This window comes from Sipha flava, unplaced genomic scaffold (genome assembly GCF_003268045.1).
Source record: "Sipha flava isolate LNK unplaced genomic scaffold, YSA_version1 49791_pilon_pilon, whole genome shotgun sequence".
NCBI lineage: Eukaryota > Metazoa > Arthropoda > Insecta > Hemiptera > Aphididae > Sipha > Sipha flava.
In genome coordinates this window covers 8,120-20,238 of record NW_020273345.1, presented here as the reverse complement: position 1 = coordinate 20,238, position 12,119 = coordinate 8,120, and the positions used below count along the sequence as shown (strand labels likewise).

At 31.0% G+C, this 12,119-nt stretch overlaps 1 protein-coding gene across 1 annotated transcript; it reads left to right on the top strand.

Moving 5' to 3' along the window:
- Window positions 1-2,211: 2,211 nt before the first annotated feature.
- Window positions 2,212-11,057, top strand: LOC112690236. The gene is made up of 6 exons (XM_025564204.1): window positions 2,212-2,310; window positions 6,006-6,098; window positions 7,077-7,224; window positions 9,761-9,891; window positions 10,542-10,688; window positions 10,779-11,057. The coding sequence occupies exons 1-6, from the start codon at window positions 2,232-2,234 to the stop codon at window positions 10,928-10,930; spliced, it is 750 nt and encodes a 249-aa protein (XP_025419989.1). The 5' UTR covers window positions 2,212-2,231; the 3' UTR covers window positions 10,931-11,057.
- The last annotated feature ends 1,062 nt before the right edge of the window (window positions 11,058-12,119 follow it).

The window sequence follows — 12,119 nt, the reverse complement described above, 5'->3', positions numbered from 1 at the left end:
GACAGTCAAACGTCGTCTGATTCTAGAATTAAAATTATTTTTTTATTTCGTAACCAATTTTTACTTATTATGCTTTTAATGTGATAAAAATTCGAATATTTTAAAGTCAAATTTAACAGGTAAATAATAAAAATATATTTTTTATAGACTAATAAATCATTTAATGTAGTCATAAACAATATTATCAAAATATACCAAGACTCAGAAATGCTAATAATTAAATTTATAGAAATTTAATAAAGACTGATCAATATTTTATGTAGTAAGTATTTTAATCAGTATGTTATTTCTTTAGTTAAAATATTCTTAGCGAAATCGTATTTTATACGCATAACGATAGTGGTATATATTCACATACTCTGAAACAATAAGATAAGTTTAAACGAATACATATTTTATAGTATTAACACGCGTTAAAAATGAAATATTTATGATCATATTTTTCTTAAATATCATAGTTAATGTTTCTAGTTGCAGTTTAATAGTTTTAAGAGTTCGAATCGATTTTTTTTTTGTTTTTCAAATTTCTAGAAATGTTTTGATATGTATATATTTTAGTTGGCGAGAATTCGGAAAATACTTTCAAGTGCAGTAATAAAATCAATCGAGGCGATAAATGTATTTTGTGCCCGTGATTGAATACGATGGGAAGCGGGTGGAGGTGGTACAAGTTGATGCTCGGTGACTTCAGCACAGACCCGGACTCTAAATACAAGCACACGGCCACTGTATGGTAATCGTGTATCTAACAGCTGTTGCACGTGTCGGGGGTTGGTTGTTCATCGGTTTAAACCGTAAATTCTCGCGAAATCCGTATGATGCTCAGCGTTTATAACAATGTACACGGGTTTGGTGTACACCTTCGGGGGGTGTACGTCAAGACGAGCTTAGCGTCATTTTATACCTGTAATTCGCGTCGGTGTGACGGACGCACACGCTTACGCAGAATAAATAATACGTTGGCGAGTCGGTAATACAACATAAATTATTATCGCCGCGGGAAAGTAACGCGCGTGATATTATAATATAAAATAAATGGGTCCATTGCTCTCCATTTAATAACCTCTGCCCCTCGGTGCCGTTCCGAACAACTTACTTTATAAAAATTAATAATATATTTGCGTTTGACCACCATAAAATGCCACTCCAAAATATCCAGCCATATTAACCCATTCATTTCCGTTCAAGGTGAAAAACACTTATCGGAAAATGCCCTCCCGGTCCACTGGCCGGTCGAAAAGACTCAGGCGCAGAGATTTATTGAATATTATATTCATTTCGTACAAATTTTTCCCTCATCCCCATTTGGTTATTTGGTTATTGAATACACAAATTGTAAATTTTTCTACTTAAAAAAAAAAAAAAAATGGATTATAGGACGAAAAAAAATCATGACATATAAACAGGGGAGCAATAAAGAGTCAAAAAAAAAAAAAATTAAAATAAATATTTATATATCTTATCGTGTGAATCATATATAAGTAAGTATAAGTATATAATTTATTTTATACATATATATATACCGTTCTGCGCACACGATAAATCGCAAAAAGCAAAAATGTAATAATAATAATAATAATCCGTAAATGTGGAAAAAATACGAGTAAATAAATAAAACAAAACGATACACTATACGCGCGCACGCGTAATAATAATAATATCACGTTGATAGGACAGGTAGGATAACTTGAACGGCGGCGGTTACTCGGGTGGCGGTGGACGGAGCATGGTCGATGGCAGACGAGTAGGGTTTTGAACGCCGCCGCCGCTACCGACGGATTAATGGTATTAGAAAATATATTATGGTAGGGATCGACCGGGGACACGACAACCGAATAAAGTCGCTTCTTGGTCACTGTCCCGGCCGAGTCTGCAAACACCACAACGACTTGCGTTCTGCCAGACACATGCTCCTCACGCACACCTACCACTGCCATCATCGTCATCACCGAAGTCCGCAGCCAAGCGACGATTTCCATTTGACACGTTCTGTTTTAAAACCATCCGATCACGACGAAGTTTACCTGCGAACACTGAACCGTCCGATCGCCAACGTTTACCTGCTGCTACACCATTCGCTGCGTGATATCGTTCCACGGGGCTCACGTAGAGTTTTTCCACCGCATTCGGCCACCATTCCTCGTAACTGCCGTCTGTTCCCAAAGATTTTCACCACGTAGATTCTGCCTCAGAAGTCTTGATCGTCTAACCTACACCACCACCGTCCAAAAATGATTTATTACTTGCAGAAAATCATTGTCGTGACCATCGCCGTGTCGTACGCCCAGGCGGAAAAAACAAAAGTCATACGTAAGTTCAACTGATGTACTGTTATTGTGTGTAATACTATTGCGCTTGGAGTTCTGGTTAGAGTGTTATCGATTTTTGCGCGATCGACAAACGTATGTTTTTTTTTTTTAATTAATTGTTTTTCATTTTGCGTCGCAAAAACCTGTTGCCGTATAAACCTAGGACGACGACATCGCGTACTAGTGAGAGTGGAAAAGCACCAAGTGGGTCATTATACTCTTCGGGTTACATAAATTATGTAATCTGTACCACCCATATGCGCAAATAGTGACATTCGAACGTAAACGAGACTGATCGTAATAAAAGTTATTTTCTCACGTTATTCGATATATCGATAAATTGGTACTGATTTTATCAATATAATATTTAATATTCGTAATTATGTCATTCGGAGTGTTTGACGTTCGTAATTCTAACATTCGTAATCACCACTAGCCTTATACGAGACAAGTAACCTCTATGTATTCGATTATAATTATTTATCATTGAATATTCTATGTTCTGCTTGTTACCGTCTGCGAGAAAGATGTTGGTAAAATGTTCTAATCGCTACGGATCATATAAAAATATATCTTATAGGGTGACCTACCCGATGTCATTCCCGTCAAAAAATTTAAATATTTTTCTACTTTTTTTTGGTAGTAAAATTCTGTTTCTATATGTCTCCAGTTATAAAATCCAGTTCAATGATCTTTAAAACTAATAAGATCAAATAGCCCATCTGATATTTCTGAAGCCAGATCATTAAATTAAATTTTATTAGGATATAATTAAAAACGAAGTTTTATCCATGAACGAAAGACGTTCATCAATTGTTTGATAATCGGATTCCAAAAAAAAAAAAAAAATTAGGGAAAACAATTATTTTGACAGTCACGATATTAACCGATTGAAAACGTTTCGTTTGGTGTAGCTTATATCTATAATAATGGTTAGTCTATTGGTAAATCGAATGCACTTTGTAAGATCCAACAGGTTTGATTTACAAGAGGTATTCACATATTCCGGTTTCGAATCGCATATCGTAGGGCTTATCGCCACTAAGCCGCTTTATGTTCTTGGCCGAACAGACACCGTCATGACATCTCCAGACGACGGCGTGGATCATTGCGTCCGCCGCTCTTTTTCGATCAGGCGTACCCGATTGGTGACCGGTCTGAATACACTTTCGTCCGAACGTCCGTCGCGGCTGTCCAACGGCGACGTGAAATTATGTTATTCGCTCCGTCGGTAGTACCTACGTACCGAGAGCCGTGCTGTTCGCACGACGATACCAACACAATAAACAGTGCAATAATATTGGATCGGACGAGAACCGGTTGGACCGACCCGATTGGAGATGTCGTTAAGGCGGGCGCCGTCGGTCACCGGCGGTGGCCGCAGGTGTTGCATCACGCGCAGCTCGACCCGACGTTGGCCAACAGCTCACCGAGAGAGTCCTCGACGTACGGGTAGGAATCGTCTCGACGGAGTGCACTTGGGTTCAGCGACAACCGTCCGCGGACGGTATACCCGGAGACTACCGCAACGTTACCGCAACGTTACCGCCCCGCGGTAATGGTTATACCGGTCGGGTACGGTTCACCGGCGAAGGCGATCCGACATAACATAATAACGTACGCGTGTATTGTAAAATAACTTGTGAAACCAGATAGGCAAAAATGCGTCCGGTGAAGAAACCCGTCGTCGGCGGTGCGTCCCGCAAAGCGTGTTTTGTCCGTTCAATATAATTGAACCGAACAAGTGTTTTCTGTCGCGCGCGCGCGTGTTCGAGTTTTATGCAATATCACGCGCGTGCCCGTCCCGATGTATTTCACGACACGCGTCGAGCGAACGACCGATACGGTGCGCGGCGATGCGAAGGCCGGCAACGAGCGCATGCGATACGCGCGTCCGTGCGCCGTCTCTAGCCGTCGCGGTTTTGCGACACGTTCGTTTATTCAGAATTTAATATTCCGCTCGTCCGTTGCGACACACCCTCGCGCCGTCGTCGCGTTCGAAAGTCCGGCACGGCAACGCCGCGGTCGGGACGCGCGCGAAGAAATCTCAACTCGAACCGTTTGTTTGTTCGGAATCGAAACGATTGCGTTGTTGAAATGCGCACGGTGAAACACCGTAACATGTATAATAAGTGCATGCCTTCGTAGACAAACCGTTAACCGGTGGGTAAAATGTTTTTTTGTTGCGTTACAGTTCTTACGACGCCAACGTTCGTCTAAACCAGGGATGGTGAATCCATGGCCCGCGAAAAGATTTTGTGGGCACGCGAACGTTATTACTATTATATATTATATAGTATATAATATCATAGGACCTATAACATAATATAATATAAATAATTAACAAAGCAATATTATTACTATTTTAATTATTATGTATCTAAACTAACCTTTTTATACTAATATATTAATTATACAATCAAATTATAATATAACAAAATATAATATTTTTAATATTTTTTTCATGGCGCCTCTATAAAAAAAAGGTAATTTTGTGTTCAAAAGGTTTGCCACCCCTGGTTTAATCCCTAGCTGATGTGTATTTGTTGGCATCGAATCGAACGCAATTCGTTTCATGAGTTTCAAATATAAGCAATGAGTATAATTTTTTTCTGATCAAACCATCACATTTCAATAACTCGATGGTAAAAAAACACGAAACAATTAAATCTTTACTCAATAATAATTAATGAGGCAACTTTTTTCTTTTTTTTTTTTAATAAATACAAGTAATTTTTTAACATCATAGTTCATTGTATACGAACGAACAAATATTTTTACTTCCATTTCATTGAAATAATATACACAAAATCATTACTATTATAAATATTTGTTAATCGTTAATGATATTATATTTTTAAACATTTCGTACGTGATTTCATCGTAGCCATGAATATTACTATCTTATTCATGCAGTTCAAATAAAAACATAAAGTTGTATGGGCACGCGTAATTATTCAAATCATGTTAAATTACTATCACATTTATCCCTTGTCGACTTGACCAACTATTATATTTTTTAATAAATTATGCATTCAATTAGGTTATATTGAATTAATACGAGATTAATGGCTTGTAAAATATTATATTCTTGTTTTATGTCAATGCCCGTTGTGTCACCGATATAGTGTTGTTATACGTACATTGTAATACCTATGCTGTATGCAATCACAGAACGTATAATTTTCAAATTATTAATTTATACCAGTTATGATTCATTATTATAAAAATGCATAGCAATTTTTAAAGATTTAATTGTACGTTGATCTAAATGAAATTATGATGAGATAATTATTGCTTCCACGCGTAAAATAACGAAAACATTTTAAATCAAACGAGAACGCTGTATAGTGTTCCGTGCATATTTCTGTCACCTAACACTTGGGGATGTATAAAGTGTTTGAGAAATAATGTTCCAATGAATAAAACCACAACAATAATATTATTTTTGTTAAAAACATAATACAATGTTATGTTGACATAATGTTTTGTAATTAAAGTTTGTTTAAAATATGCGTTGCGTAAATATTCTAAGCTATGTCGACTGTTTTGTACGAATACATACGGCCAGTCATCGATCATTCAATCGAACGTTTTATGAATGCATAAAAAAAAAAAAATATCGTCAATCAAACGAATTAAATTTAGGAAATAATAATTGTCCTTATGATTTTAACGCACGTCAACGTTTTTCAGCGCCATACATAAAACAATGTGTACGAAACGATCCGAAGCTGAACGAATGTCTCGCCGCGGAAATCAATCATTTGAGGCCGTATTTGAAAGAAGGTAAGTCGGTTGTGCATTTTTTTATGTTATTCCTATTCATTCCACTAATATGTTTCCGTGATATTATAAAAAAAAAAAAAAAAAAAATTATACAATTTAAACTGATAAAAATAAAAACTTGACATAGTATATTTTACCACGTGACATGAACGATGATACTATATATATAATGTCGTACAACTACGTGTGCTGTTTTCGTGATGATCGTTGCCGTACATTAGTATTTTATTATTACGGCGGATCGTAGAAAATCGGCCGCTGCTGCCGCAATAGGCCCTGGAGACGATACAGGTCATCCACTCTTGTTACGATTGTACCAGCGTAGTTTGTCGTTAGTGGTACCTGCCATTATTATGGTGTAACACGAGAAATGCGGTCAATGTCACAGCCGCTACTGTTGCTATCCTATCAGGCGCTACTGCAGAGAGCTGTTATTTTGTTTATGCGAGAATAAGATCTTTTTCTATTTCAACGAGGGGAAAAAAAAGGATTGTTCATTTAACGATTACTTAAAAATTAAAATTATTCTCTTAAACTGAACGATAATAATTTTATTGAAAACTACTATATATACTTGGCAGACGGAATAATTAAATACTCAGATAAAATTATTATTGTGTTAATATTTTTATCACGATGAACGCAGTTCACCGTCAGTGTGAAAACTTTATGAAAACTGTATGAAAACAGTATTTAGTTTAAGACCATTTATCCGCATAAATTAAAACAAACGAAATATTTCGGTTTAAATTTTGAAATAATATAATATATTATGGTTATAAAACGATTATAAATACGTATATAACGAAATATCGTTTTTGATGATTGTAGAATAATATATATTAATTAGGTAGAAATCTGTACCGTCATAAAAAAAAAAAATTATTTTCACAGAGTATCACAATGAAAACATTCATTAATTATATTTAGTCTATAATTTATTAGATGGCATTGAAAATAATATAATTTTTAATTTAGGAATTGATGAAATTGAACTACCACCCGTGGAACCTTTCAGAATGGATTCATTGAGTTTAGGTATTACCGGTGGATCTAATGGATACAAGATTACATTGAGAGATATTGATTTGTATGGAGCTAGTAATTTCTCCATTCAAAAAGTATTGTAAGTATCAATAAACATTTGGTGCGTTGTTTAATCGATGTTTTTCTAGATATCTAATGAATAGCATTACAATTAATCAATTTTTTTATTTTTATGCGTGATGTGTATCACACCATGTAATATAATACTAATGAAAATTTGAAAGAAATGGAAGAAAAGGAACCCTTGAACACAGTTAATTTAAACTGTATTAGCCCTGAAGTTCTACCTGAAATACATAGAACAAATGACTATTTTTGGTTAAGATTATATTATGTCCTTTTTGGCGTGACCATGATTTTTTTATTTATAAAATCAATATGTCAAGTTCAATAATTCAATAATAACTATTAATTTTTTTTTTTTTTTATTACAATTTTATATCATCATTAAATAATAGTTTTTTGCATTACTTTATTTCAATGTTGATTTATATTTTTGCAATCAATTATTTATTTTTTATTTATCATAATATAATGTTTAATAATATTTTAACAATCTTACACTCTAATTTTGAATTCGAAGAATGATATGGAATAAATTATTGATAACATTAATTTAAATTAAATCAAATTAAACAATTTATTAGGATTATTATGTAAAATATTGATGGAAAATATAAATATATTAATATAAATGTTCAAAGAAACATAAAATTATATGTTTAATCGGAAAATAATGTTCACTTTTTATTGTAATTCTCAATTACGCCCATATTTATGCTATATTATAGATAATAATTTATGCTGATATTTAATTTTGAGTGAAACGAGAAATATGTTGGTCTTACCATATATGTATTTTTTTTTTTGTTTACATAATTTCAATTAGAAGGATTACTCTGAATATCTGAGTCATAAGGGAGTTATTATAGGAAATATTATTTGGTTAGTACTCCAAAAAGAATAATATTACGAATTTCTTAAGATCTTTTTTTGCGAAAAGTTATATATATATATATATATATATAAAAAAAAATGGTTACATTAACAACATATTAGTTTTTGATTTACATAAAAAAAAAAAAAATGTATAAACTTTAAATTTTCACTGAATGATTTATCGATCAGAGTAGATAGAAATATTTTTAAAATATTTTTTGAGATTTTTACGAGATGGTCGAAAATATCATGTTTTCATAGCTTTTTTTTCCAAATATGCCAATAAAATAATTTAATTTTGACAATAAGTCTTGAAAATTTAATACCTAACCTAACCTAGTGAAATACCAAATTGAGTTTAAAGGGCGTTTGAATACACAATTTTGACAAAACGACAATAATCCTGAAAATTCGCTAAATTGCTGTAGTTAAAAATTTAAAAAATTTTCATTGCTTTAAATATGAAAAGTAAATTCATGGTTTTTCATAAGACTTTTTTTATCTACAGAAAAAAAAAATACTGGAATCACAAAAAATATTTTATGTAGTAGAAAAAAAAAAATTAATCAGCGAATTTTAATTATATGATATTAGTTTTTTTTACTGATATTCTATAAAATATATTATTTGTTGCGACTTGAAAGATTTGCTGATTACAAATATCAATATTTTAAGCACATTTTATAGTTTTGAAATTTTTTTTATGAAATTTGTGCTGTTTATAGTCATTTGAAATTTTTGATTTTAACTGATTAAAGTTTGATAACTCGGAAATGAGAGACACAATAGAATTTTAATGTTATTTACATGCTTATATAGATGTCTTTTTCTCTTTTGGAAAAAGTTATAACATTAAATTCCAACCTATCTTCAAACATTTGTTTTTACTATTAAATCAACCATCTTTGGAAATATAAATTGAGCTGATCTTTTATTCATGATTCAATTTTTTAAAGCATTGGTTTTAAATTTAAAAACCAAATAAATCACCCGTTTCGGTGTTATATTAAATTTTAGTATTACCCGACATATAAATTATAATACAGAATTTTACCATTTTTTTAAAATAATTCCCATACATCTGAACACTATATTACTATTTATAAATGTATCGATTTTAAAAATTTATTATTAACAACAATAAATATAAATTTACATTTAATCTAAATTTTTAATTTCAAAATTAGTCTAAATATTTGATTATTTATTTTAAGGCGTAATCTTATGCAATTCTTCAACACACACGCCGTTAAAGAAAAATCAACTATTTTGTTATAGTAGTTCAGGCGCAATTTGAATGGTTAACAAAATTGTATAATAATTAATTATACATTTCAATTATTTTTTATAGTAATAATAATCTTTATATCTTGAAAATAATTATTTATGTATATCATCAAAACATGGTTGTAATATTACAGTAGTCATATAAACCTTAAGTATACGTTTTTCCCATTTTTTTTTATGTTGAATTACTTTATATTAATTTGTATCTTGTTTTATTGTCAGCAAATAACGTATAACAGTTATTTTACATATTTTTTTACCGTACTCTATCGAGTGTTTTAGTTCGAGATACAACAGCTAGTACTAATAGTATCTAATGCAATATTAAGATCGTATGAAAAAACCAAAACAATTTTAGAATTTAATGTATTGATTATATTTGAATAAAGGTTGCGTCCAAATGCACCGTTTGAAGGTAAAGTCAGAATTCCAAAAATGACTATGGATGCCAAATATGCCAGTACAGGAGTGTTGTTAGTCCTGCCTGCAAACGGAAACGGAACTTTCCATGCAGACTTAGGTTTGAACTTTTAACTTATATTATTTTTCTTGTTTATATATTATCATTTATTATATTACCCGACAGTTATTGGTATATTATTTTAACCGATAAAAGTTGATAATTTTATACTAATTACTTTATATCATTGATTATATTATTATTATTATTATTATTATTATTATTAGTATTGAATTTAACAATTATTCTGAACTTCAAGATCAACACAAAATTACAAATTTTCTGAAAATTTATATTACATAAAAAATTCAAATTGGATTTTAATGGTAAAAATGATATACTTAAAAAAATAGGGTAATTTATTCATTATATACAAATGAGTATACTAGATAAGTACTTAATAATAATGCAATACAATTTATTCAAAAATAAATAAATTTGATATCGCAAACACATATTATAGCTTATACCTAGGTACCTACTATTTTTTTGCGAATTAATACATTTGTATTTTTCTCAAAAGGTTTATTGTACAAATTTGTATTTTATTTTTTGTATTTTATCTTATGTTTTAATTATTTGATTAACTGTTTATTGAAATAAGATTTTTTCCGAAAGTGATATTATTTCTTTCATAATTTCCTCTTAATTTCATAAATATATATATTATTGCTCTTTAAATATTAATAAGATAAATGTTGTAATTTTAGGTGATGTTACCGCTACAGCCAAAGGCTTTGTGTCTAGTTATCTGAAAGATTCTGAAAAATACTACAACTTGGACTTTTTGGAAGTAGATTTAGTCATCAAAAAAGCTTACATGGTTGTCAGCAAAGTCAATAACAATAGAATAATTGGTGAACACAAATATTATATTTATATTTAAAAGTGTATAGGGATATTATATTATTTTATATATATTTACCAAATTTGTCTATTCGTTTTAGTCGAAGCCACAAACTTATTCTTGCGTGAAAATGGTCAAGAAGTATTACAAGTTATGATGCCCCAACTCCGAACCAAATTAGCTGCTATTTTTAAGAGGATAGTCAACCAGCTATTGACTCACGTACCTGCAGACACCTTCTTCAGTAACTAAATTTACTGCCATTGTAAACGAGATTCAAATACGAAAAAATTGTTTTTTTTTTCACTTTCTTATGTAGTTAAGGTTTTAGATTATACTTTTATTGTTCATTATTATATGTATTATTACTTTTTTTTTACTGATTTGCGTTTAATTGTAATATAATATTATCAAGCAAAAATATTTGTCGCCGAAATTCTGTTACCTAAATAAAACAAAGAGGCTACTTTGACAAATAGTGAATAAAAATATCGATGACATGCAGACACACGTAAAAATAGTTAAAAATTGTATGCTTATTTGAATAAAAAACAAAAATAGTGTCATTTACAAATAATTATTATTTCGCAATATGTATACAATTTAATACGCGCCAAGTTATTGGAAAACTAAATAAAATTTGTTTGTGTCACTGCGGACCAGGCACGTTTCGCATAAAAAAATATTTTGGGTTGTACATTTTTATACTTATATAACATAAATACCACTTTTACTCTATAAAAATAAGTTTAATAATTTTCCTCAATTTTGAGGGGTGAGGGGGTTGAACATCTAAAACTCTCCCTTGTATACGTGCATGCTATAAACTGTGACTTGTAAAATAAAATCGATTTATCCCTACAAAAATATCGTTTGCAAACTTATTTGTACGTAAAATTCGAAAGTAAAATAGTGGTCTTTTGGTTTTTTCCTCGGGCCAATAGCGTGTAATTTGTTAAAAATGAATATTGAAAATCTATCGACAGTATGGTATAAGCTGCTGAAGAACGTGCACACGTTTGTCACACGATGTTTAATGTTGTTATTAATTTAAAATTGTTTTGTGTATATTGACATTTACGAGCATTATTGCTGACTTACCAGTGATATGGGATTATACTAGGAATATATGTCGTATGAATCATTTATTCGTATTTATCTTGTTTTAAATTCAAACATTTACATTCAGTGATGTTTAATACACCCGTGCTTATATTATTATGATTGACTCATTTCTTCAAATTATCTTACTGCGTTTTATTGTTTAAATTCTTATCTTTAGTATTAGTATTTTTTTAATTTTTTTTTACTGAAAATTATTCCAGTTACCAATTATTAATGTGAATTATAAGGTTAGAATTAATTTTTTTACATTATTTGATGTGTACCGCCACTATTAGTTTTAAATCACAATATGTAGCATGAGAAATGTTTTGGTCTT